Source organism: Salvelinus namaycush, chromosome 2, assembly GCF_016432855.1.
Source record: "Salvelinus namaycush isolate Seneca chromosome 2, SaNama_1.0, whole genome shotgun sequence".
NCBI classification, from domain to species: Eukaryota; Metazoa; Chordata; class Actinopteri; order Salmoniformes; family Salmonidae; genus Salvelinus; species Salvelinus namaycush.
In genome coordinates this window covers 25,111,405-25,135,833 of record NC_052308.1, presented here as the reverse complement: position 1 = coordinate 25,135,833, position 24,429 = coordinate 25,111,405, and the positions used below count along the sequence as shown (strand labels likewise).

General features: G+C 45.8%; 1 protein-coding gene across 1 annotated transcript in view; it reads right to left on the bottom strand.

Annotated features, from left to right (window-relative positions):
• Window positions 1–616: 616 nt before the first annotated feature.
• The window catches only part of LOC120060471 (MAP kinase-activated protein kinase 3-like), a 41,802-nt gene continuing 17,989 nt past the window's right edge, over window positions 617–24,429 (bottom strand). The window contains exons 3-10 of the mRNA XM_039009812.1: window positions 20,449–20,513; window positions 14,221–14,300; window positions 13,961–14,084; window positions 13,737–13,812; window positions 13,264–13,388; window positions 3,381–3,466; window positions 3,201–3,281; window positions 617–1,427 (exon numbers count right to left, since the gene is read on the bottom strand). Of these exons, the coding sequence (XP_038865740.1) occupies window positions 1,272–1,427; window positions 3,201–3,281; window positions 3,381–3,466; window positions 13,264–13,388; window positions 13,737–13,812; window positions 13,961–14,084; window positions 14,221–14,300; window positions 20,449–20,513 (793 nt within the window). The 3' untranslated portion in view covers window positions 617–1,271. The remainder of the gene's footprint in view (window positions 1,428–3,200; window positions 3,282–3,380; window positions 3,467–13,263; window positions 13,389–13,736; window positions 13,813–13,960; window positions 14,085–14,220; window positions 14,301–20,448; window positions 20,514–24,429) is intronic.

Sequence of the window (24,429 nt, the reverse complement as noted above, 5' to 3'; positions counted from 1 at the left end):
GGAGCAGAACGACAGCTTTTTACCTTGTCGGCTCAGGGATTTGATCCAGCAACCTTTCGGTTACAGGCCCTAAGCTTTAACCACTAGGCTACCTGTCGCACTAAATGATGTGGAAACAATGTTGATTCAACCAGTGTGTGACCGGTGGGACAGTGCTTGTTTGCTGGTAGCTTATGCCTTTTGTAACAGGAAATTAAGCAATATAGAAATAGCCTTTCTTTGATCAAACGATATTCTTAACAAAATTCTGCATTTTATGCCGTGAGAATAAAATATGGCATTTTGAGTAAATTTGTGTGTATGCGTGTGTTTGCACACATGTGCGTGTTGCAGAAAAAATATGTTTGTGAGGGAGAGGAAACTAAATGAGCTCTTTATAGCACAAGCACAAAAGAGCTTGGGATTTATTATAATGGAGTTGATAGTGACAACCAACCCCACATTCCAAGTGACAACCATCCCTAACCTGCTCCCCAAAGCTAACTAAGATGCTGGCTACCACATGGCTTGACCTTGGAACTCAGAAATATGTTTGAAATATAGTTCTCCCTTTCCTCTTTTCAACAAACATAATTGTTCATGGATACTCCCACAATTAAAAAATGTACAAAGAAAATACCAATATATATATATTTTACTTCCACCTACAAAAAACATAAATTCCCCTCACCTCAATGCTTTGTCATGCTGACATGAATTGACCAGCTGGATGAATTCCTTCAAATAATTCACACATTTTTACCTTACAAATTACACATTGCCATTTAGATTGGGAGTAATTAGCACTGTGACAACCAACCCGTGAGACAACCAACCCCGTTCTCCCTTACCAACACACACAAAAACACACAACAAACATACATTAAATTATATATAGCAGATCCTGAACAACCTTTCAAATTAACACACACATACACAAAAACACAATCAAATTAAAATTATGGAAGGCCTACAGTATGAAGGCCTGCTGATAAGAGATGCAGACTTTGTCATCACTTCATGTGTCCTTCAGTTCGACTGATTGCTGAGAAGCTTCAAATCACATTTCCCTGCTGTTCCCTAGCAGTACCCCTCCCTCCTCTAGGCATTACTCTTCCCCCTCTGCTGTATGAACACATTCCTCATGCTAAGTCTCTTCTACACATTCCTGCCCAGACCTCCCACAACCTTTTCCCTCTCAGCTGTTCCAGTTGTATCTACCCTCCTTCCTCTGGGCTTCCCTTCCACTTTTTCTGCTGTTCCGGGTGTGGTTTCCCTCCCATGTCAGTCTCTCACTGGCTGTTGCAGACGGTGCCTCCCAATTTGCTCCCGGCAGCAGCCTTCTTGCGCCTCTTGTTGAGCAGAGGGTTGCTGGAAGTGTCCAGGTCTTTGATCTTCACCTGGTCGTAATCCACACGCATGGTGGCCAGAGCACTGGTCATCTCATCCTATAGTACACAGAGCGTAAGGAGTTATGAGAGAGGGAAATAGAGAAGAAAGAGAAATAACAAGATTCAGAGTCAGGGAGGTTGCATTTCATGATAGATAAATAGGAGATGGTAGATAGGCAGAAGATAAAGCTCTGCTCTGAATATGCAGCATAATAAAGAGGAGGGAATAAGCCCTCTGTTAATAAACATGGCCTCAAACCAGACTGTGATGTCTGCCTCCACTTGTGGAAGGTCAACCACTCCAGGGTCATCTCCAAAGTTCGGGAGCAATTCCATTTCACATGAATTCCACAAAAGGAATGAAATTCCACTCATATTTTGAGATATCTACATGGGAAAACCATGTGTAATGTTCATAATATCAACCGTATTTAAAATGTTGTCTGGATGTAAACTCAATGGCGCCGGAAGGGAATGGCTGCCGTTTTATGGGCTCCTAACCAACTGTGCTATTTTGTGTTTTTTCGCATTGTTTGTAACTTATTTTGTACTTAATGTTGCCTCTACCGTCTCTTATGACCAAAGAGAGCTTCTGGATATCAGAACAGTGATTACTCACCTCGAACTGGACTAAGATTTTTTCTTTAATGAGTCTGACGCAAAGGATATACTGCTTCTCTGAGACTAGGTCCAATCCCCGCCATTCGTGTGAAGAAAAGACGGAAATACAGGGGGTGGCGATCGTGGTGCCTTGAGAGAATTAGTCTGCGAGTGGGTAACCCCACCTCTACCATCCGTTCTACAGGCAATTACTGGAGAGTAAACTGGATGATCTCCATTTTGAGACTATCGTACCAACAGGACATTAAAAACTGTAATATCTTGTTTCACAGAGTCTTGGCTGAACGACGACATAGATAATATACAGCTGGCTGGGTTTTCCGTGCATCGGCAGGAAAGAACAGCTACGTCTGGTAAGATGAGGGGTGGGGGTGTGTGTCTATTTGTAAATAACGTCTAATTTTAAGGAAGTCTCAAGATATTGCTCGCCTGAGGTAGAGTACCTCATGATAAGCTGTAGACAACACTATCTACCGAGAGAGTTTTCATCTATACTTTTCGTGGCAGTCTATTTACCACCACAAACCGATACTGGCACTAAGACCGCACTCAATGAGCTGTATAAGGCCATAAGCAAACAAGAAAATTTGTCGATGCAACAACCTCTACCTCAACAAGACAAAGGACCTGATTGTGGACTATAGAAAAGGAGGGCCTAACACGCCCCCATTCACATTGACGGGGCTTTAGTGTCGTGGCACTACAGCCATGACACTACAGACTCCAGTCAACCAACTCTCTGCTACCGCACGGCAAGCAGTACCGGAGCACCAAGTCTAGGTCCAAAAGGTTCCTTAACAGCTTCTACCCCCAAGCCATAAGACTCCGGCCACCAGGACTATTTACATTGACACCCCCCCCCCTATCTATGCATAGTCACTTTACCCCTACCTACATGCACAAATTACCTTGACTAACCTGTACCCCAGCACATTGACTCGGTACCGGAAGCCCTGTATATAGCCTCGTTATTGTTATTTTATTTTTTATATCTTTTTTTACTTTAGTTTAGTAAATATTTTCTTAACTCTATTTCTTGAACTGCATAGTTGGTTAAGGGCTTGTAAGCATTTCACGGTAAGGCCTACACCTGTTGTTATTTCGGCACATGTGACAAATACAATTCGATTTGATTTGATTCTGCTGATCCTGGGAAGAGATGTAAGTCCCTGGATGGCCAGAAGGTGTCAGTGCTGGTCTGATTCTGACCTTCACGTCATCCCACATCTCTCTGTCCTCAGTCAGGACCCGTGTGGTGTGGAGCGGTGTGGAGGGAACAACCATGGACTGCTGCAATGACAGAACACAGACACATCATCAGGCATGAGGTTACAGACTGACATACTTTAACTGATGCACGCTTTCACACACAAGCGTGCACGCACTCACATTGATCCAGGGGTGGTTCGTAAACTGTGTGATGGTCATTCTCTCGTTGGGGTCTGTCTTCAGCAGCTGATTGATCAACTGTTTGGCTGAAAAAGGAAAAGCAATAAGAGGAAAGAGGTCAACATTCAATGAAAGGCATACATTTGCGCATGCTTACCTATGCGTCAACAATCAAGTCAACAATCAACTCCTTTGTTTTGCTGACATTGCGGGAGAGGTTGTTGTCCTGGCACCACAATGCCAGTTCATTTACCTTCTCCCTATAGGCTGACTAGTCGTTGTTGGTTATCAGGCGAACAACTGTGGTTTCGTCAGCAAACTTGTTGATGGAGTTGGTGTCATGCAAAGCTACGCAGTCGTGGCTGAACAGGGAGTACAGCAGAGAGCTGAGGACACACCCCTGGGGGGGGGGGGGGGCTGAGTTAACAGTCAGTGTGGAGGAGGTGTTGTTGTCAGTCCTCACAGCCTGTGGTCTGCCCGTCAGGAAGTGCAGGATCCAGTTGCAGAGGGCGGTGTCCAGACCCAGGGCTCTGAGTTTGGAGGGAACAATAGTGTTGAATGCTTAACTGTAGTCAATGAACAGCGTTCTCATATAGGTGTCTGTCTTGTCCAGATGTGTTACGGACGTGTCAATAGCGATGGAAATGGCATCTTCTGTTAATCTGTTGGAGCGGTAGGCAAATTGGACTGAGTCCAGTGTTCCTGGCATGCTCCCCTTGATGTGGGCCATGACCAGGTTCTCAAAGCCCTTCATGATGACCGGGGTGAGTGCGATGGGGTGATAGTCCTTTGGTCATGTCACCTTGTTTTTCTTGGGCCCTGTGATGATGGTGTTCTCCTTGAAGCAGGTGGGGACTACAGCTTGGGACAGGGACAGGTTGAAAATGTCAGAGAAGATGCCTGCCAGCTGGTCAGCACACACTCTGAGGACGTGGCCAGGGATCCCATATGGGCTGGCGGCTTTGTGAGTATTCACTCTTTTGAGAGTTCTCACGTCAGCCTCGTAGAGCGAAAGCACCTGGTCTTCCAGAGCAGCAAGATTCTTCCTGGACAGCTCGGTATTGTCTGACTCGAAGCGAGCATAGAATGTGTTAAGCTCGTCTGGGAGGGTGGGCACCACACAGCTGGATTTGCCTTTGTAGTTCGTGATTGTCTGTAGTTCTTGTCACATGCGACGCGAGTCTGAGTTGTCGAACATCAATTTAAGTTAGAGTCTGTATTGTCTTTTGCATCCCTAATGGTTTTGCGGAGCTCGTACCTGCTTGCCTTGTAAGCGTCGCGCGTCACCGAGGTTCATCCAGGGTTTTTGGTTGGGGTATGTCCGTATTGCTATTATGGGTACAACATCATCAACACATTTTCTAATGAAGTCTGTGACTGACAATGTATATTCCTCAGTGTGGACGGATGAGTCCTGGGTGGATGAATATTTGAACATACAGTACCAGTATTCTCAAAACAGTCCTGTAGCATTGAGTCTGCCTCGAGTGGTCGTCACTAGTTACCACAGCCACAAAGTCAGGAGACCCGCCTACTCGACCAATCAGATGAGGGAGTGTGATGACGTTTATACACACCATATACACACTCACACACTACATTTACACTCCCACACAAAACCCACACACATTCACTTACACTACATATACGCACGAACGCACGAACGCACACTTTTACGAGAATAATTTCCTGCTGCTACTCTGTTATTTATTTTACTCTTATTATTGTCTATCCTGATGCCTAGTCACTTTACCCTGCCTTCATGTACATATCTACCTCATTATTATCTATCCTGATGCCTAGTCACTTTACCCTGCCTTCATGTACATATCTACCTCATTATTATCTATCCTGATGCCTAGTCACTTTACCCTGCCTTCATGTACATATCTACCTCATTATTATCTATCCTGATGCCTAGTCACTTTACCCTGCCTTCATGTACATATCTACCTCATTAGTATCTATCATGATGCCTAGTCACTTTACCCTGCCTTCATGTACATATCTACCTCATTATTATCTATCCTGATGCCTAGTCACTTTACCCTGCCTTCATGTACATATCTACCTCAAATTCCTCGTACCTCTGTACATTGATATGGTACTGGTACTCCCTGTATATAGCTCCACATTGATCTGGTACTGGTACTCTCTGTATATAGCTCCATCATTGATCTGGTACTGGTACTCCCTGTATATAGCTCCATCATTGATCTGGTACTGGTACTCCCTGTATATAGCTCCACATTGATCTGGTACTGGTATTCCTTGTATATAGCTCCACATTGATCTGGTACTGGTACAACCTGTATATAGCTCCACATTGATATGGTACTGGTACTCCCTGTATATAGCTCCACATTGATCTGGTACTGGTATTCCCTGTATATAGCTCCACATTGATCTGGTACTGGTACTCCCTGTATATAGCTCCACATTGATCTGGTACTGGTATTCCCTGTATATAGCTCCACATTGATCTGGTACTGGTACTCCCTGTATATAGCTCCACATTGATCTGGTACTGGTACAACCTGTATATAGCTCCACATTGATCTGGTACTGGTACTCCCTGTATATAGTTCCACATTGATCTGGTACTGGTACTCCCTGTATATAGCTCCATCATTGATCTGGTACTGGTACTCCCTGTATATAGCTCCATCATTGATCTGGTACTGGTACTCCCTGTATATAGCTCCACATTGATCTGGTACTGGTACAACCTGTACATAGCTCCACATTGATCTGGTACTGGTACTCCCTGTATATAGCTCCATCATTGATCTGGTACTCCCTGTATATAGCTCCACATTGATCTGGTACTGGTACTCCCTGTATATAGCTCCACATTGATCTGGTACTGGTACTCCCTGTATATAGCTGCACATTGATCTGGTACTGGTACTCCCTGTATATAGCTCCATCATTGATCTGGTACTCCCTGTATATAGCTCCATCATTGATCTGGTACTCCCTGTATATAGCTCCATCATTGATCTGGTACTGGTGCAACCTGTATATAGCTCCACATTGATCTGGTACTGGTACTCCCTGTATATAGCTCCACATTGATCTGGTACTGGTACAACCTGTATATAGCTCCACATTGATCTGGTACTGGTACTCCCTGTATATTGCTCCACATTGATCTGGTACTGGTACAACCTGTATATAGCTCCACATTGATCTAGTACTGGTACTCCCTGTATATAGCTCCACATTGATCTAGTACTGGTACTCCCTGTATATAGCTCCACATTGATCTAGTACTGGTACAACCTGTATATAGCTCCACATTGATCTGGTACTGGTACTCCCTGTATATAGCTCCACATTGATCTGGTACTGGTACAACCTGTATATAGCTCCACATTGATCTAGTACTGGTACTATCTGTATATAGCTCCATCATTGATCTGGTACTGATACTCTCTGTATATAGCTCCACATTGATCTGGTACTGGTACTACCTGTATATAGCTCCACATTGATCTGGTACTGGTACAACCTGTATATAGCTCCACATTGATCTGGTACTGGTACTCCCTGTATATAGCTCCATCATTGATCTGGTACTGGTACTCCCTGTATATAGCTCCATCATTGATCTGGTACGGGTATAACCTGTATATAGCTCCACATTGATCTGGTACTGGTACTCCCTGTATATAGCTCCACATTGATCTGGTACTGGTACTCCCTGTATATAGTTCCACATTGATCTGGTACTGGTACTCCCTGTATATAGCTCCATCATTGATCTGGTACTGGTACTCCCTGTATATAGCCCCATCATTGATATGGTACTGGTACTCCCTGTATATAGCTCCATCATTGATCTGGTACTCCCTGTATATAGCTCCATCATTGATCTGGTACTGGTACTCCCTGTATATAGCTCCCTTATTGATCTGATACTGGTACTCCCTGTATATAACTCCACATTGATCTGGTACTGGTACAACCTGTACATAGCTCCACATTGATCTGGTACTGGTACTCCCTGTATATAGCTCCACATTGATCTAGTACTGGTACAACCTGTATATAGCTCCACATTGATCTGGTACTGGTACTCACTGTATATAGCTCCACATTGATCTGGTACTGGTACTCCCTGTATATAGCTCCACATTGATCTGGTACTGGTACTCCCTGTATATAGCCCCATCATTGATCTGGTACTGGTACTCCCTGTATATAGCTCCATCATTGATCTGGTACTCCCTGAATATAGCTCCATCATTGATCTGGTACTGGTACAACCTGTATATAGCTCCACATTGATCTGGTACTGGTACTCCCTGTATATAGCTCCATCATTGATCTGGTACTGGTACAACCTGTATATTGCTCCACATTGATCTGGTACTGGTACAACCTGTATATAGCTCCACATTGATCTAGTACTGGTACTCCCTGTATATAGCTCCACATTGATCTAGTACTGGTACAACCTGTATATAGCTCCACATTGATCTGGTACTGGTACTCCCTGTATATAGCTCCACATTGATCTGGTACTGGTACAACCTGTATATAGCTCCACATTGATCTGGTACTGGTACTCCCTGTATATAGCTCCACATTGATCTGGTACTGGTACTCCCTGTATATAGTTCCACATTGATCTGGTACTGGTACTCCCTGTATATAGCTCCATCATTGATATGGTACTGTTACTCCCTGTATATAGCTCCATCATTGATCTGGTACTGTTACTCCCTGTATATAGCTCCACATTGATCTGGTACTGGTACTCCCTGTATATAGCTCCACATTGATCTGGTACTGGTACAACCTATACATAGCTCCACATTGATCTGGTACTGGTACTCCCTGTATATAGCTCCACATTGATCTAGTACTGGTACAACCTGTATATAGCTCCACATTGATCTGGTACTGGTACTCCCTGTATATAGCTCCACATTGATCTGATACTGGTACAACCTGTATATAGCTCCACATTGATCTAGTACTGGTACTCCCTGTATATAGCTCCACAATGATCTGGTACTGGTACTCCCTGTATATAGCTCCACATTGATCTGGTACTGGTACTCCCTGTATATAGCTCCACATTGATCTGGTACTGATACTCCCTGTATATAGCTCCATCATTGATCTGGTACTGGTACTCCCTGTATATAGCTCCATCATTGATCTGGTACTGGTACTCCCTGTATATAGCTCCACATTGATCTGGTACTGATACTCCCTGTATATAGCTCCATCATTGATCTGGTACTGGTACTCCCTGTATATAGCTCCATCATTGATCTGGAACTCCCTGTATATAGCTCCATCATTGATATGGTACTGGTACAACCTGTATATAGCTCCACATTGATCTGGTACTGGTACTCCCTGTATATAGCTCCACATTGATCTGGTACTGGTACAAACTGTATATAGCTCCACATTGATCTGGTACTGGTACTCCCTGTATATTGCTCCACGTTGATCTGGTACTGGTACAACCTGTATATAGCTCCACATTGATCTGGTACTGGTACTCCCTGTATATAGCTCCATCATTGATCTGGTACTGGTACTCCCTGTATATAGCTCCACATTGATCTAGTACTGGTACTCGCTGTATATAGCTCCACATTGATCTGGTACTGGTACTCCCTGTATATAGCTCCACATTGATCTAGTACTGGTACAACCTGTATATAGCTCCACATTGATCTGGTACTGGTACAACCTGTATATAGCTCCACATTGATCTGGTACTGGTACTCCCTGTATATTGCTCCACATTGATCTGGTACTGGTACAACCTGTATATAGCTCCACATTGATCTGGTACTGGTACTCCCTGTATATAGCTCCACATTGATCTGGTACTGATACTCCCTGTATATAGCTCCATCATTGATCTGGTACTGGTACTCCCTGTATATAGCTCCATCATTGATATGGTACTGGTACAACCTGTATATAGCTCCACATTGATCTGGTACTGGTACTCCCTGTATATAGCTCCATCATTGATCTGGTACTGGTACTCCCAGTATATAGCTCCATCATTGATCTGGTACTGGTACTCCCTGTATATAGCTCCACATTGATCTGGTACTGGTACAACCTGTATATAGCTCCACATTGATCTAGTACTGGTACAACCTGTATATAGCTCCACATTGATCTGGTACTGGTACTCCCTGTATATAGCTCCATCATTGATCTGGTACTGGTACTCCCTGTATATAGCTCCACATTGATCTAGTACTGGTACAACCTGTATATAGCTCCACATTGATCTGGTACTGGTACTCCCTGTATATAGCTCCACATTGATCTGGTACTGGTACTCCCTGTATATAGCTCCACATTGATCTGGTACTGGTACTCCCTGTATATAGCTCCACATTGATCTGGTACTGGTACTCCCTAAATATAGCTCCACATTGATCTGGTACTGGTACTCCCTGTATATAACTCCACATTGATCTGGTACTGGTACTCCCTGTATATAGCTCCACATTGATCTGGTACCGGTGCTCCCTGTATATAGCTCCACATTGATCTAATACTGGTACTCCCTGTATATAGCTCCACATTGATCTGGTACTGGTACTCCCTGTATATAGCTCCACATTGATCTAGTACTGGTACTCCCTGTATATAGCTCCACATTGACCTAGTACTGGTACTCCCTGTATATAGCTCCACATTGATCTGATACTGGTACTCCCTGTATATAGATCCACATTGAGTTGGTACTGTTACAACCTTTATATAGCTCCACATTGATCTGGTACTGGTTCAACCTGTATATAGCTCCACATTGATCTGGTACTGGTACTCTCTGTATATAGCTCCACATTGATCTGGTACTGGTACTCCTTGTATATAGCTCCACATTGATCTGGTACTGGTACTCCCTGTATATAGCTCCACATTGATCTAGTACTGGTTCAACCTGTATATAGCTCCACATTGATCTGGTACTCCCTGTATATAGCTCCACATTGATCTAGTACTGGTACAACCTGTATATAGCTCCATCATTGATCTGGTACTCCCTGTATATAGCTCCACATTGATCTAGTACTGGTACAACCTGTATATAGCTCCACATTGATCTGGTACTGGTACTCCCTGTATATAGCTCCACATTGATCTGGTACTGGTACTCCCTGTATATAGCTCCACATTGATCTGGTACTGGTACTCCCTAAATATAGCTCCACATTGATCTGGTACTGGTACTCCCTGTATATAACTCCACATTGATCTGGTACTGGTACTCCCTGTATATAGCTCCACATTGATCTGGTACCGGTGCTCCCTGTATATAGCTCCACATTGATCTAATACTGGTACTCCCTGTATATAGCTCCACATTGATCTGGTACTGGTACTCCCTGTATATAGCTCCACATTGATCTGGTACTGGTACTCCCTGTATATAGCTCCACATTGATCTGGTACTGGTACTCCCTGTATATAGCTCCACATTGATCTGGTACTGGTACTCCCTGTATATAGCTCCACATTGATCTGGTACTGGTACAACCTGTATATAGCTCCACATTGATCTGGTACTGGTACAACCTGTATATAGCTCCACATTGATCTGGTACTGGTACTCCCTATACTTAGATTTACGTGTATTTTTGGTATATGTTGTGAAACTGTTAGATATTACTTGTTAGATATTACTGCACTGTCAGAACTAGAAGCACAAGCATTTCGCTACACCCGCAATATCATCTGCTAAACACGTGTATGTGATAAATCAAATTTGATTTGATTTGAGATCCCATGACACTTACTGCAAGAGTTTATAAGTGGGGTTAGAGTGGTTAGTTTCCCCTTACACTGTTAAGAGCTTTGGGTGTCTAGAAAAGAGCCATTTAAGTCCAATCAGTTATTAGTATTATTAGCTTGAAGACCATGCCTTTGTACAGAGATGGAAACTGGTACAAAATACCAAAAAGTTAGACTGCAAGGCTATAATAAACAAACATTGCCCACATTATCTGCTTTCCTGGTTTTAAGGTACATGTGAAAAAGTATATCAAGGTCTAGGCCTAATGTTGGCAAAGTCTAAGGCTCCGTTTACACAGGCAGTCCAATTCCAATTATGGCCAAAAGAGCTGATCTGATGGTCAAAGCTGATCTGATGTAAACACAGCCAAAGCTCGGACCGAGAAACTAAAAAACAGCTTATATCTCAAGGCCATCAGACTGTTAAATAACCATCACTAGCCAGCCTCCACCCAGTACCCTGCCCTGAACTTAGTCACTGTCACTAGCCAGTTACTCAACCCTGCACCTTAGAGGCTGCTTCCCTATGTACATAGACATGGAATCCCTGGTCACTTTAATAATGTAACACTGGCCACTTTAATAATGTCTACACACTGTTTTACTAATTTCATATGTATATAGTGTATTCTAGTCAATGCCATCCTACTCAACCATTTCTGTATATATACTATTATATTGTACGTATTCTACAGATATACTAAATATTCTATCAACATACTGTCCATAATGTCTATACATATCATCACATATACAGTTGAAGTTGGAAGTTTACATACACCTTAGCCAAATACATTTAAACTAAGTTTTTCACAATTCCTGACATTTAAACCGAGTAAAAATTCCCTGTCTTAGGTCAGTTAGGATCACCACTTTATTTTAAGGATGTGAAATGTCAGAATAATAGTAGAGAGAATGATTTATTTCAGCTTTTATTTCTTTCATCACATTCCCAGTGGGTCAGAAGTTTACATACACTCAATTAGTATTTGGTAGCATTGCCTTTAAATTGTTTAACTTGGGTCAAACATTTTGGGTAGCCTTCCACAAGCTTCCCACAAAAGTTGGGTGAATTTTTGCCCATTCCTCCAGACAGCGCTGGTGTACTGAGTCAGGTTTGTAGGCCTTGCTCGCACACGCTTTTTCAGTTCTGCCCACAAATGTTCTACAGGATTGAGGTCAGGGCTTTGTGATGGCCACTCCAATACCTTGACTTTTTTGTTCTTAAGCCATTTTGCCTAAATTTTGGAAGTATGCTTGGGGTCATTGTCCATTTGGAAGATCCATTTGCGACCAAGCTTTAACTTCCTGACTGATGTCTTGAGATGTTGCTTCAATATATCCACATAATTTCTCATCCTCATGATGCCATCTATTTTGTGAAGTGCACCAGTCCCTCCTGCAGCAAAGCACCCCAACAACATGATGCTGCCACCCCCGTGCTTCACGGTTGGAATGGTGTTCTTCGGTTTGCAAGACTCCCCCTTTTTCCTCCAAACATAACGATGGTCATTATGGCCAAACAGTTCTATTTTTGTTTCATCAGACCAGAGGATATTTCTCCAAAAAGTACTATCTTTGTCCCCATGTGCAGTTGCAAACTGTAGTCTGGCTTTTTTATGGCTGTTTGGAGCAGTGGCTTCTTCCTTGCTGAGCGGCCTTTCAGGTTATGTCGATATAGGACTCATTTTACTGTGGATATAGATACTTTTGTACCTGTTTCCTCTAGCATCTTCACAAGGTCCTTTTCTGTTGTTCTGGGATTGATTTGCACTTCTTGCACCAAAGTACGTTCATCTCTAGGAGACAGAACGCGTCTCCTTCCTGAGCGGTATGACATGAGTAGGATGCCCTACCATCAGACTTCAGAGATTCAGTCAGATTATCCCTGGAATTTAAGAGCTGCTATTCTGTGTTTTTGTGCCTTGTTTATGTTTGTGTGTGCTTTTGGATGAGTGGTGTGCTGTGAAACTGACTATTTAGAAGTTTGCTTATGTTTTCTAGAGTAAAAGGTCCCTGGGACTGACATCATTGGAGGAATGCAACGCTATACTAACTAAACAAAAGCCAGGGTAACCCGACCCAGTCTCACCTTCCTCTGACACTTCAGCCCACTCAGGTTTTGGGAACTCGTACTGGCCCAGCCTGATTCTCCGCTTCATCCCTGGAGAGATGGCTTGGCCTGTGTTAGAATAGAACGGAGGGAACCCACACAGCCTGCAGAGGAGACAATTGCGTAGAGGTTGATAGTTATTAAGTTGCACTGACTTTCATATGATTATATACTATATATGTACTGTATTTACACACACAAGTTATGATGTTCTATCATCATGGGGACCTAACCCTACCCTACCCTTACCTTAACACAAACCCTAAACCTAAATCCTAACCCCTTACCCTAATTGTAACCCTAACCCTAAATCTAACCCCTAAGCTTAAAATAGCCTTTGTCCTCATGGGGACGTGGGAAATGTCCCCACGAGGGACAATTTTCCTTGTTTTACTATTCTTGTGGACAAGGATGAAGAACCAACCAAACACACACACGCACACAGTACTCACAGGATGTACATGATGACACCCAGAGACCACATGTCACACGACTTGTCATATTTCTCCGGGCCCAAAACCTCAGGGGCTTATCAACATGGAAACACACACAAATAGAGACAGACGGAAAATACAATTACATGATGGAAACCACTTAAGTCCAAAGTATGCATAATATAGTGTAATAAATCTGATTGTCACACATATTTCTATCCTACAGTACTATAGTAACTTACCCACGTAGTAAGGGGTGTAGCAGGGGGTCTGCAGGAGGTTGTGTGTGGTCTCCTTAGCGAAGCCAAAGTCTGTCAGTTTGAGAGTACCATTGCGCTCCTGATGGGTGTACAGCAGGTTCTCAGGCTAAGGGAGAGGAAGTGAAATGTATCCATCATTAAACATGTCACTGTTTACACATAGTATTAATAAATGCATGCCAACTCTGTTTGTCGCTATCTGCTGCTCTTATCTTGATCTGTGTGTGAGTGACATTGCTCACCTTGATGTCTCTGTGTGCGATGTTCATGTTGTGGAGGAACTCGATGGCCGTGCCAATATCCCGCATGATCTCTGAGCCCTCTAGAAGAGGAGAGCAGAGAGACACAGTCTCAGGACAACACAGTTTATTATGCGTGCCATGCACATGTCCGTATTTTGGAACTGCCTGTGCCCACGTACAGAACTGTCTGCATCCACGTACGGTGTGGCACAGGCGCCAAGTATATTGGCCGGGTACACGCAGATTGGGCTGAGGTGATCTTGGGGAACAATGACAGAGTTCGCTAAGAGTGTTGAGACACCAACGTTTATTGTTCAATTAACTTTTTGTTTAGTAGTCAGGAACAATTCTAGTTTTGTGAACAGAAAATTTTATTGAGATCAAGTGTGTAATCGATGACAAATTTAGCAGAATGTCGGCCGAAATTAATCTTACTTCTGTCACGCCCTGACCTTAGAGAGCTTTTTATATAAAATAAAGTGGTGATCCTAACTGACCTAAGACAAGGAATTTTTACTCAGATTAAATGTCAGGAATTGTGAAAAACGTAGTTTAAATTTATTTGGCTAAGGTGTATGTAAACTTCCGACTTCAACTGTGTGTGTATTAATATACACTGCTCAAAAAAATAAAGGGAACACTTAAACAACACAATGTAACTCCAAGTCAATCACACTTCTGTGAAATCAAACTGTCCACTTAGGAAGCAACACTGATTGACAATAAATTTCACATGCTGTTGTGCAAATGGAATAGACAAAAGGTGGAAATTATAGGCAATTAGCAAGACACCCCCAATAAAGGAGTGATTCTGCAGGTGGTGACCACAGACCACTTCTCAGTTCCTATGCTTCCTGGCTGATGTTTTGGTCACTTTTGAATGCTGGCGGTGCTTTCACTCTAGTGGTAGCATGAGACGGAGTCTACAACCCACACAAGTGGCTCAGGTAGTGCAGCTCATCCAGGATGGCACATCAATGCGAGCTGTGGCAAGAAGGTTTGCTGTGTCTGTCAGCGTAGTGTCCAGAGCATGGAGGCGCTACCAGGAGACAGGCCAGTACATCAGGAGACGTGGAGGAGGCCGTAGGAGGGCAACAACCCAGCAGCAGGACCGCTACCTCTGCCTTTGTGCAAGGAGGAGCACTGCCAGAGCCCTGCAAAATGACCTCCAGCAGGCCACAAATGTGCATGTGTCAGCATATGGTCTCACAAGGGGTCTGAGGATCTCATCTCGGTACCTAATGGCAGTCAGGCTACCTCTGGCGAGCACATGGAGGGCTGTGCGGCCCCACAAAGAAATGCCACCCCACACCATGACTGACCCACCGCCAAACCGGTCATGCTGGAGGATGTTGCAGGCAGCAGAACGTTCTCCACGGCGTCTCCAGACTGTCACGTCTGTCACATGTGCTCAGTGTGAACCTGCTTTCATCTGTGAAGAGCACAGGGCGCCAGTGGCGAATTTGCCAATCTTGGTGTTCTCTGGCAAATGCACGGTGCACGGTGTTGGGCTGTAAGCACAACCCCCACCTGTGGACGTCGGGCCCTCATACCACCCTCATGGAGTCTGTTTCTGACCGTTTGAGCAGACACATGCACATTTGTGGCCTGCTGGAGGTCATTTTTCAGGGCATAACTATTCACCCCACAAAGTCAATACTTTGTAGAGCCACCTTTTGCAGCAATTACAGCTGCAAGTGTCTTGGGCTATGTCTCTATAAGCTTGGCACATCTAGCCACTGGGATTTTTGCCCATTCTTCAAGGCAAAACTTCTCCAGCTCCTTCAAGTTGGATGGGTTCCGCTGGTGTACAGCAATCTTTAAGTCATACCACAGATACTCAATTGGTTGAGGTCTGGGCTTTGACAAGGCTATTCCAAGACATTTAAATGTTTCCCCTTAAACCACTCAACTGTTGCTTTACCACTATGCTTAGGGCCATTGTCCTGCTGGAAGGTGAACCTCCATCCCAGTCTCAAATCTGTGGAAGACTGAAACAGTTTTCCCTCCACAATTTCCCTGTATTTTGCGCCATCCATCATTCCTTCCATTCTGACCAATTTCTCAGTCCCTGTCGATGAAAAACATCCCCACAGCATGATGTTGCCCCACCTGTCACGTTCCTGACCTGTTTTCTGTTAGTTTTGTATGTGTTAGTTGGTCAGGACGTGAGTTTGGGTGGGCAGTCTATGTTTTCTGTTTCTATGTTGGTTTAAAGGGTGACCTGATATGGCTCTCAATTAGAGGCAGGTGGTTTTCATTTCCTCTGATTGAGAGCCATATTAAGGTAGGTGTTTTCACACTGTTTGTTTGTGGGTGGTTGTCTCCTGTGTCTGTGTAAGTGTATGTTACGCCACACGGGACTGTTTTCGGTTTTGTTTGTTCGTTCGTTTTATGTAGTCAGTTTTCCTGTTATTGCGTTCTTCACGTTATATGTAAGTTCGTGTCCAGGTCTGTTGACTGCGTTTGTTATTTTGTAAATTCTCTAGTGTTTCGTGTTCGTCGTGTTTTCTGTTTTGTTTAATAAATAATATGTCGAACTACAACGCTGCAGTTTGGTCGAATCACTACTCCTCCTTTTCGGATGAAGAGGAGGAGGAACGCCGTTACAGAACCACCCACCAATCCAGAACCAAGCAGCATAAGTTCGAGCAGTGGAACACGAAACAGGAATGGACATGGGAGGACGTATTAAACGGCAAGGGTTGCTACACATGGGAGGAGATCCTGGCTGGAAGGGATCGCCTCCCATGGGAACAGCTGGAGGCACTGAGGAGAGCAGAGGCAACCGGACAAGGGAACCGGAGATATGAAGGTACGCAGCTAGCGAGGAAGCCCGAGAAGAAACCCCCAAAATTTCTTGGGGGGGGGGCTAAGAGGTAGTGGGCCAAGGGCAGGTAGGAGACCTGCGCCCACTTCTCAGGCTAACCGTGGAGAGCGGGAGTACGGGCAGACACCGTGTTACGCAGTAGAGCGCACGGTGTCTCCTGTACGTGTGCATAGCCCGGTGCGGGTTATTCCACCTCCCCGCACTGGTAGGGCTAGATTGAGCGTTGAGCCGGATGTCATGAAGCCGGCTCTACATATCTGGCCACCAGTACGTCTCCTTGGGCCGGCTTACATGGCACCAGCCTTACGCATGGTGTCCCCGGTTCGCCTACATAGCCCGGTGCGGGTTATTCCACCTCCCCGCACTGGTCGGGCGACGGGGAGCATTCAACCAGGTAAGGTTGGGCAGGCTCAATGCTCAAGGGAGCCAGTACGCCTGCACGGTCCGGTATTTCCGGCGCCACCTCCCCGCCCCAGCCCAGTACCACCAGTGCCTACTCCACGCACCAGGCTTCCAGTGCGTTTCCAGAGCCCTGTTCCTCCTCCACACACTCTCCCTATGGTGCGTGTCTCCAGCCCAGTGCCTCCAGTTCCGGCACCACGCACTAAGCCTCCTGTGCGTCTCCAGAGCCCTGTACGCACTGTTCCTTCTCCCCGTACTCGTCCTGATGTGCGTGCACTCAGCCCGGTGCCACCAGTGCCGGTACCACGCACCAGGCCTATAGTGCGCTTCGAGAGGTCAGTGTGCCCTGTCCCTGCTCCCCGCACTAGGCTTGAAGTGCGTGTCTCCAGTCCGGTGCCTCCAGTTCCGGCACCACGCACCAGGCCTACAGTGCGTCTCAGCCGGCCAGAGTCTGCCGTCTGCCCAACGGCGCCTGAACTGTCCGTCTGCCAAGCGCCGCATGAACTGCCCGTCTGTATTGAGCCTTCAAAGCCGCCCGTCTGCCATGAGCCTGCAAAGCCGCCCGTCTGCCATGAGCCTACCGCCAGACAGGAGCCGCTAGAGCCTTCCGCCAGACAGGAGCCGCTAGAGCCTTCCGCCAGACAGGAGCAGCCAAAGCCTTCCGCCAGACAGGATCAGCCAGAGCCATCCGTCTCCGCAGCGCCATCTGAGCCATCCGTCTCCGCAGCGCCATCTGAGCCATCCGTCTCCTCAGCGCCATCTGAGCCATCCGTCTCCCCAGCGCCGTCTGAGCCATCCGTCTGTCCCGAGCCGTCAGAGCCGTTAGTCAGTCAGGAGCCGCTAGAGCCATTCGTCAGTCAGGATCTGCCAGAGCCGCCAACCAGACAGGATCTGCCAGAGCCGCCAACCAGACAGGATCTGCCAGAGCCGCCAACCAGACAGGATCTGCCAGAGCCGCCAACCAGACAGGATCTTCCAGAGCCGCCAACCAGACAGGATCTGCCAGAGCCGTCAGCCAGCCATGAGCGTCCAGAGCCGTCAGCCAGCCATGAGCGTCCAGAGCCGTCAGCCAGCCATGAGCGTCCAGAGCCGTCAGCTAGCCATGAGCGTCCAGAGCCGTCAGCCAGTCATGAGCTGCCCCTCAGCCCAGAGCTGCCATTGATCCAGAACTGTCCCTCAGTCCAGAGCTGTCTCTCTGTCCGGAGCTGCCCTTCAGTCCGGAGTTGCCCCTCTATCCTGAGCTACCTCTCTATCCTGACCTACCTCTCGGTCTTGAGCTATCTCTCTATCCCGGTGCTGCCCCTTGTCCTGGTGCTGCCCCTTATCTTAAGGTTAACATTTAAATTAAGTGGGTGTAAGATGAGGGTGGTCATTCTAAGGGGGAGACGTAAGCTGGGATTGACTATGGTGGGGTGGGGACCTCGCCCAGAGCCTGAGCCACCACCGTGGTCAGATGCCCACCCAGACCCTCCCCTAGACTTTGTGCTGGTGCGCCCGGAGTTCGCACCTTGAGGGGGGGGTTATGTCACGTTCCTGACCTGTTTTCTGTTAGTTTTGTATGTGTTAGTTGGTCAGGACGTGAGTTTGGGTGGGCAGTCTATGTTTTCTGTTTCTATGTTGGTTTAAAGGGTGACCTGATATGGCTCTCAATTAGAGGCAGGTGGTTTTCATTTCCTCTGATTGAGAGCCATATTAAGGTAGGTGTTTTCACACTGTTTGTTTGTGGGTGGTTGTCTCCTGTGTCTGTGTAAGTGTATGTTACGCCACACGGGACTGTTTTCGGTTTTGTTTGTTCGTTCGTTTTATGTAGTCAGTTTTCCTGTTATTGCGTTCTTCACGTTATATGTAAGTTCGTGTCCAGGTCTGTTGACTGCGTTTGTTATTTTGTAAATTCTCTAGTGTTTCGTGTTCGTCGTGTTTTCTGTTTTGTTTAATAAATAATATGTCGAACTACAACGCTGCAGTTTGGTCGAATCACTACTCCTCCTTTTCGGATGAAGAGGAGGAGGAACGCCGTTACACCACCATGCTTCACTATGGGGACGTTGTTCTCGGGGTGATCAGAAGTGTTGGGTTTGCGCCATACATAGCATTTCCTTGATGGCCAAAAGGCTCAATTTTAGTCTTATCTGACCAGAGTACTTTCTTCCATATGTTTGGGGAGTCTCCCACAACGTGTTTGCTTATTTTTTTCTTTAAGCAATGGCTTTTTTCTGGCCACTCTTCCATAAAGCCCAGCTCTGTGGAGTATACGGCTTAAAGTAGTCCAATGGACAGATACTCCAATCTCCGCTGTGGAGCTTTGCAGCTCCTTCAGGGTTATCTTTGGTCTCTTCGTTGCCTCTCTGATTAATGCCCTCCTTGCCTGGTCCGTGAGTTTTGGTGGGCGGCCCTCTCTTGGCAGGTTTGTTGTGGTACCATATTCTTTCCATTTATTAATAATGGATTTAATGGTGCTCTGTGGGATGTTCAAAGTTTCTGATATGTTTTATAACCCAACCCTGACCTGTACCTATGATAAAAATTACAGACCTCTACATGCTTTGTAAGTAGGAAAACCTGCAAAATCGGCAGTGTATCAAATACTTGTTCTCCCCACTGTATATATACTGAGATCATGTGACACTTAAATAAAGTCCACCTGTGTGTAATCTAACTAATTATGTGACTTCTGAAGGTAATTGGTTGCACCAGATCTTATTTGGGGGCTTCATAGCAAAGGGGGTGAATACATATGCACGCACCACTTTTCTGTTTTTAATTTTTTGAAACAAGTAATTTTTTAAATTTCACTTCACCAATTTGGACTATTTTGTGTATGTCCATTACATGAAATCCAAATAAAAATCCATTTAAATTACAGGTTGTAATGCAACAAAATGTGAAAAAACGCCAAGGGGCATGAATACTTTTGGAAGGCACTGTAGTACATCCATTCCCAGAAACATGTAGCCCAGTCCTTCTTCCCTGGCTCCCTCCCTTCTGAGCCCCCTCACCTCTCTCAGTGAAAGCCTGGTCCCCTCTGGCCTGGATCCGGCTGAACAGTTCTCCCCCTTGCATACTGGAACCAGAGAAACACAAACATTGAGTTAATATTGAGATGCTGTCATGGAGTTATCATTCTAAAAACAACACTGCTTATCACTCTCCCACATAATAAATGTTTCTACAAGATAATCTCTGCTACGTCAATAACAGGCCCTTGAAAAGGGGAACCATTTAGAAGCAGTCTTGATGAGCATGATGTTAGTGGGTGTCACACCCTGACCTTAGAGATCCTTTTTATGTCTCTTTTTTGGTTGGTCAGGGCGTGAGTTTGGGTGGGCATTCTATGGCTGGTGTTCTATGTTGTCCTTGTTTTGTATTTCTATGTGTTTGGCCTGGTATGGTTCCCAATCAGAGGCAGCTGTCTATCGTTGTCTCTGATTGAGAACCATACTTAGGTAGCCTGTTCCCACCTGTGTTTGTGGGTAGTTATTTTCTGTTTAGTGTGTGTCGTCACCTTCCAGAACTGTTCGTTTGTCGTTTTTGTTGTTTTGTTCAGTGTTCAGCTGATTGATTAAAATATGAACACTTACCACGCTGCACCTTGGTCCTCTTCTCCTTCTCCCGACGACGTTCGTTACAGAACTACCCACCACCAAAGGACCAAGCAGCGTGGAAGGATGGACTCCTGGACATGGGAGGAAATATTGGACGGCAAGGGACCCCGGGCACAGTATCGCCGTCCGAAAGAGGAGCTGGAGGCAGCTAGAGCGGAGCGGCGACACTACGAGGAATTGGCTCGAGGTAACGGGTATGAGAGGCAGCCCCAGATTTTTTTTGGGGGGGGGGGGGCACATGGGGAGATTGGCGGACTCAGGTAGGAGACCTGAGCCAACTCCCCGTGCTTACCGTGGCGAGAGAGTGACTGGGCAGGCACCGTGTTATGCGGTGAAGTGCACAGTGTCCCCAGTGCGCACGCATAGCCCGGTGCGCTACATCGCAGCTCCTGGAATCGGCCGGGCTAGAGTGGGCATCGAGCCAGGAGGGATGATGCCGGCTCAGCGCATCTGGTCTCCAGTGCGTCTCCTCGGCCCGGGGTATACTGCACCAGCCCTACGCACGGTGTCCCCGGTTCGCCAGCACAGCCCAGTGCGGCCTGTTCCAACTCCCCGCACTTGCCGGGCTACAGGGGGAACCAGCCAGGACGAGTTGTGCTAGCTCTGCGCTCGAGACCACCAGTGTGCCTCCACGGCCCAGTAATGATCCATGGCACGAAGCCTCCAGTGATGATCCATGGCAAGAAGCCTCCAGTGGTGATCCATGGCAAGAAGCCTCCAGTGGTGATCCATGGCACGAAGCCTCCAGTGATGATCCATGGCACGAAGCCTCCTGTGATGATCCACGGCACGAAGCCTCCAGTGATGATCCATGGCACGAAGCCTCCAGTGATGATCCACGGCACGAAGCCTCCAGTGATGATCCATGGCACGAAGCCTCCTGTGATGATCCATGGCACGAAGCCTCCAGTGATGATCCATGGCAAGAAGCCTCCAGTGATGATCCATGGCACGAAGCCTCCTGTGATGATCCATGGCACGAAGCCTCCTGTGATGATCCATGGCACGAAGCCTCCTGTGATGATCCATGGCACAAAGCCTCCTGTGAGGATCCATGGCACGAAGCCTCCAGTGATGATCCATGGCACGAAGCCTCCAGTGATGATCCATGGCACGAAGCCTCCAGTGATGATCCATGGCATGAAGCCTCCAGTGAGGATCCATGGCACGAAGCCTCCAGTGAGGAGTTGTGGCACGAGGCCTCCAACGAAGGACGTCAGTCCGGAGCCTCCAGCAATGCTCTCTAGTCCGGAGCCTCCAGCGTCGCCCTCTAGTCCGGAGCCTCCAGCGACGCCCTCTAGTCCAGAGCCTCCAGCATCGCCCTCTAGTCCGGAGCCTCCAGCGTCGCCCTCTAGTCCGGAGCCTCAACACTTACCACGCTGCACCTTGGTCCTCTTCTCCTTCTCCCGACGACGTTCGTTACAGTGGGACAACGTTAGACTGGGAACAGAACAGTATGCTATGCACTTCATCTCCCCCTCTGTCTTCCCATTTTGTCATTATACACATAAACACACACTGACATTCAAAAGTCCATACACACTGTTACTCCTCTACCCTCCAAGAGCTCTGTCTTTAGAAAAACACTGCGAATCACTCTCTGTTATATGGAAAGCATTGTTTATACACTGAGTGTACAAAACACTAGGAACACCTTACTAATATTGAGTTGCACTCCCTTTTGCCATCAGAACAGCCTCAATTTGTCGGGGCATGGACTCAACAAGGTGTCAAAAGCGTTACAAAGGGATGCTGGCTCATGTTTAGTCCAATGCTTCCCACTGTTGTGTCAAGTTGCCTGTATGTCCTTTGGGTGGTGGACCATTCTTGATACACACGGGAAACTGTTGAGAATGAAAAACCCAGCAGCGTTGCAGTTCTTGACACAATCAAACCGGTGCGCCTGGCACCTACTACCAAAGGCACGCAAATCCTTTTTCTTGCTCATTCACCCTCTGGCACACATACACACATGGCACACAATGGCACACATACACAATCTATGTCTCAATTGTGTCAAGGATTAAACATCCTTATTTAACTTGTCTCCTCACCTTTATCTACACTGATTGAAGTGGATTTAACAAGTGACATCAATAATGGATCATAGCTTTCACATGGATTCACCTGGTCAGTCTTTGTCGTGGGAAGAGCATGTGTTCCTAATGTTTTGTACACTCAGTAAGATCTTTTGAGTGTGTGTGTGTTTGTGAGAGATAGAAAGAGTGAGTATGGAGGAAGTGAGTAAGAGAGAGATCCAAGTCCAAATCCAACATCTGTGTCCAACTCAGTTACCGACTATTCTCCTTCATTACGCTAGCTGAGCTGAGCTGGTGCTCTCCTCTGACCCTCTCTGAGACAGGAAAGAGCTGACCACAAAGAGAAATGACTTTACAGAGAACACACCCTTAACTGAGCTCTGAACCGTCAGGCTCCCTGTCTACGACTGGTCAGTGCACTATTGTCACGTTCGTCTTCGTATTGTGAGAGAGACGACCAAGGCGCAGCGTGATAAAAATACATCTTCTTTATTTGAAGATGAAAAGAACACGAACACTAATACAAAACAAAAAAAACGACCGTGAAGCTACAAACGAAAGTGCATACACAAGCTACTAACGTTAAACATAGACAATTACCCACAACCTACCTAATGCCTATGGCTGCCTTAAATATGGCTCCCAATCAGAGACAACGATAGACAGCTGTCTGATTGAGAACCATTCCAGGCAACCATAGACTTACCTAAACACCTACACTGAACACAACCCCATGAACTCTACAAAAACTCCCTAGACAATACAACCACCCAAGACGAGACAAACACACAAACATCCCCCATGTCACACCCTGACCTAACTAAAATAATACAGAAAACAAAGATAACTAAGGCCAGGGCGTGACAACTATACTCCCATGTCTCTGAAAATGCACCTCAAGGGAAATAATTGTCAGTATCTAAACATGAGGTTTATGTTTCTTATGTCATGTTTAAAATTCCACATATTTAAAATTTATTTTTATTTCACCTTTATTTAACCAGGTAGGCTAGTTGAGAACAAGTTCTCATTTGCAACTGCGACCTGGCCAAGATAAAGCATAGCAATTCGACACATACAACAACACAGAGTTACACATGAAATAAACAAAACATACAGTCAATAATACAGTAGAACAAAGAAAACAAAAAGTCTATATACAGTGAGTGCAAATGAGGTAAGATAAGGGAGTTAAGGCAATAAATAGGCCATGGTGGCGAAGTAATTACAATATAGCAATTAAACACTGGAATGGTAGATGTGCAGAAGATGAATGTGCAAGTAGAGATACTGGGGTGCAAAGGAGCAAGATAAATAAATAAATACAGTATGGGGA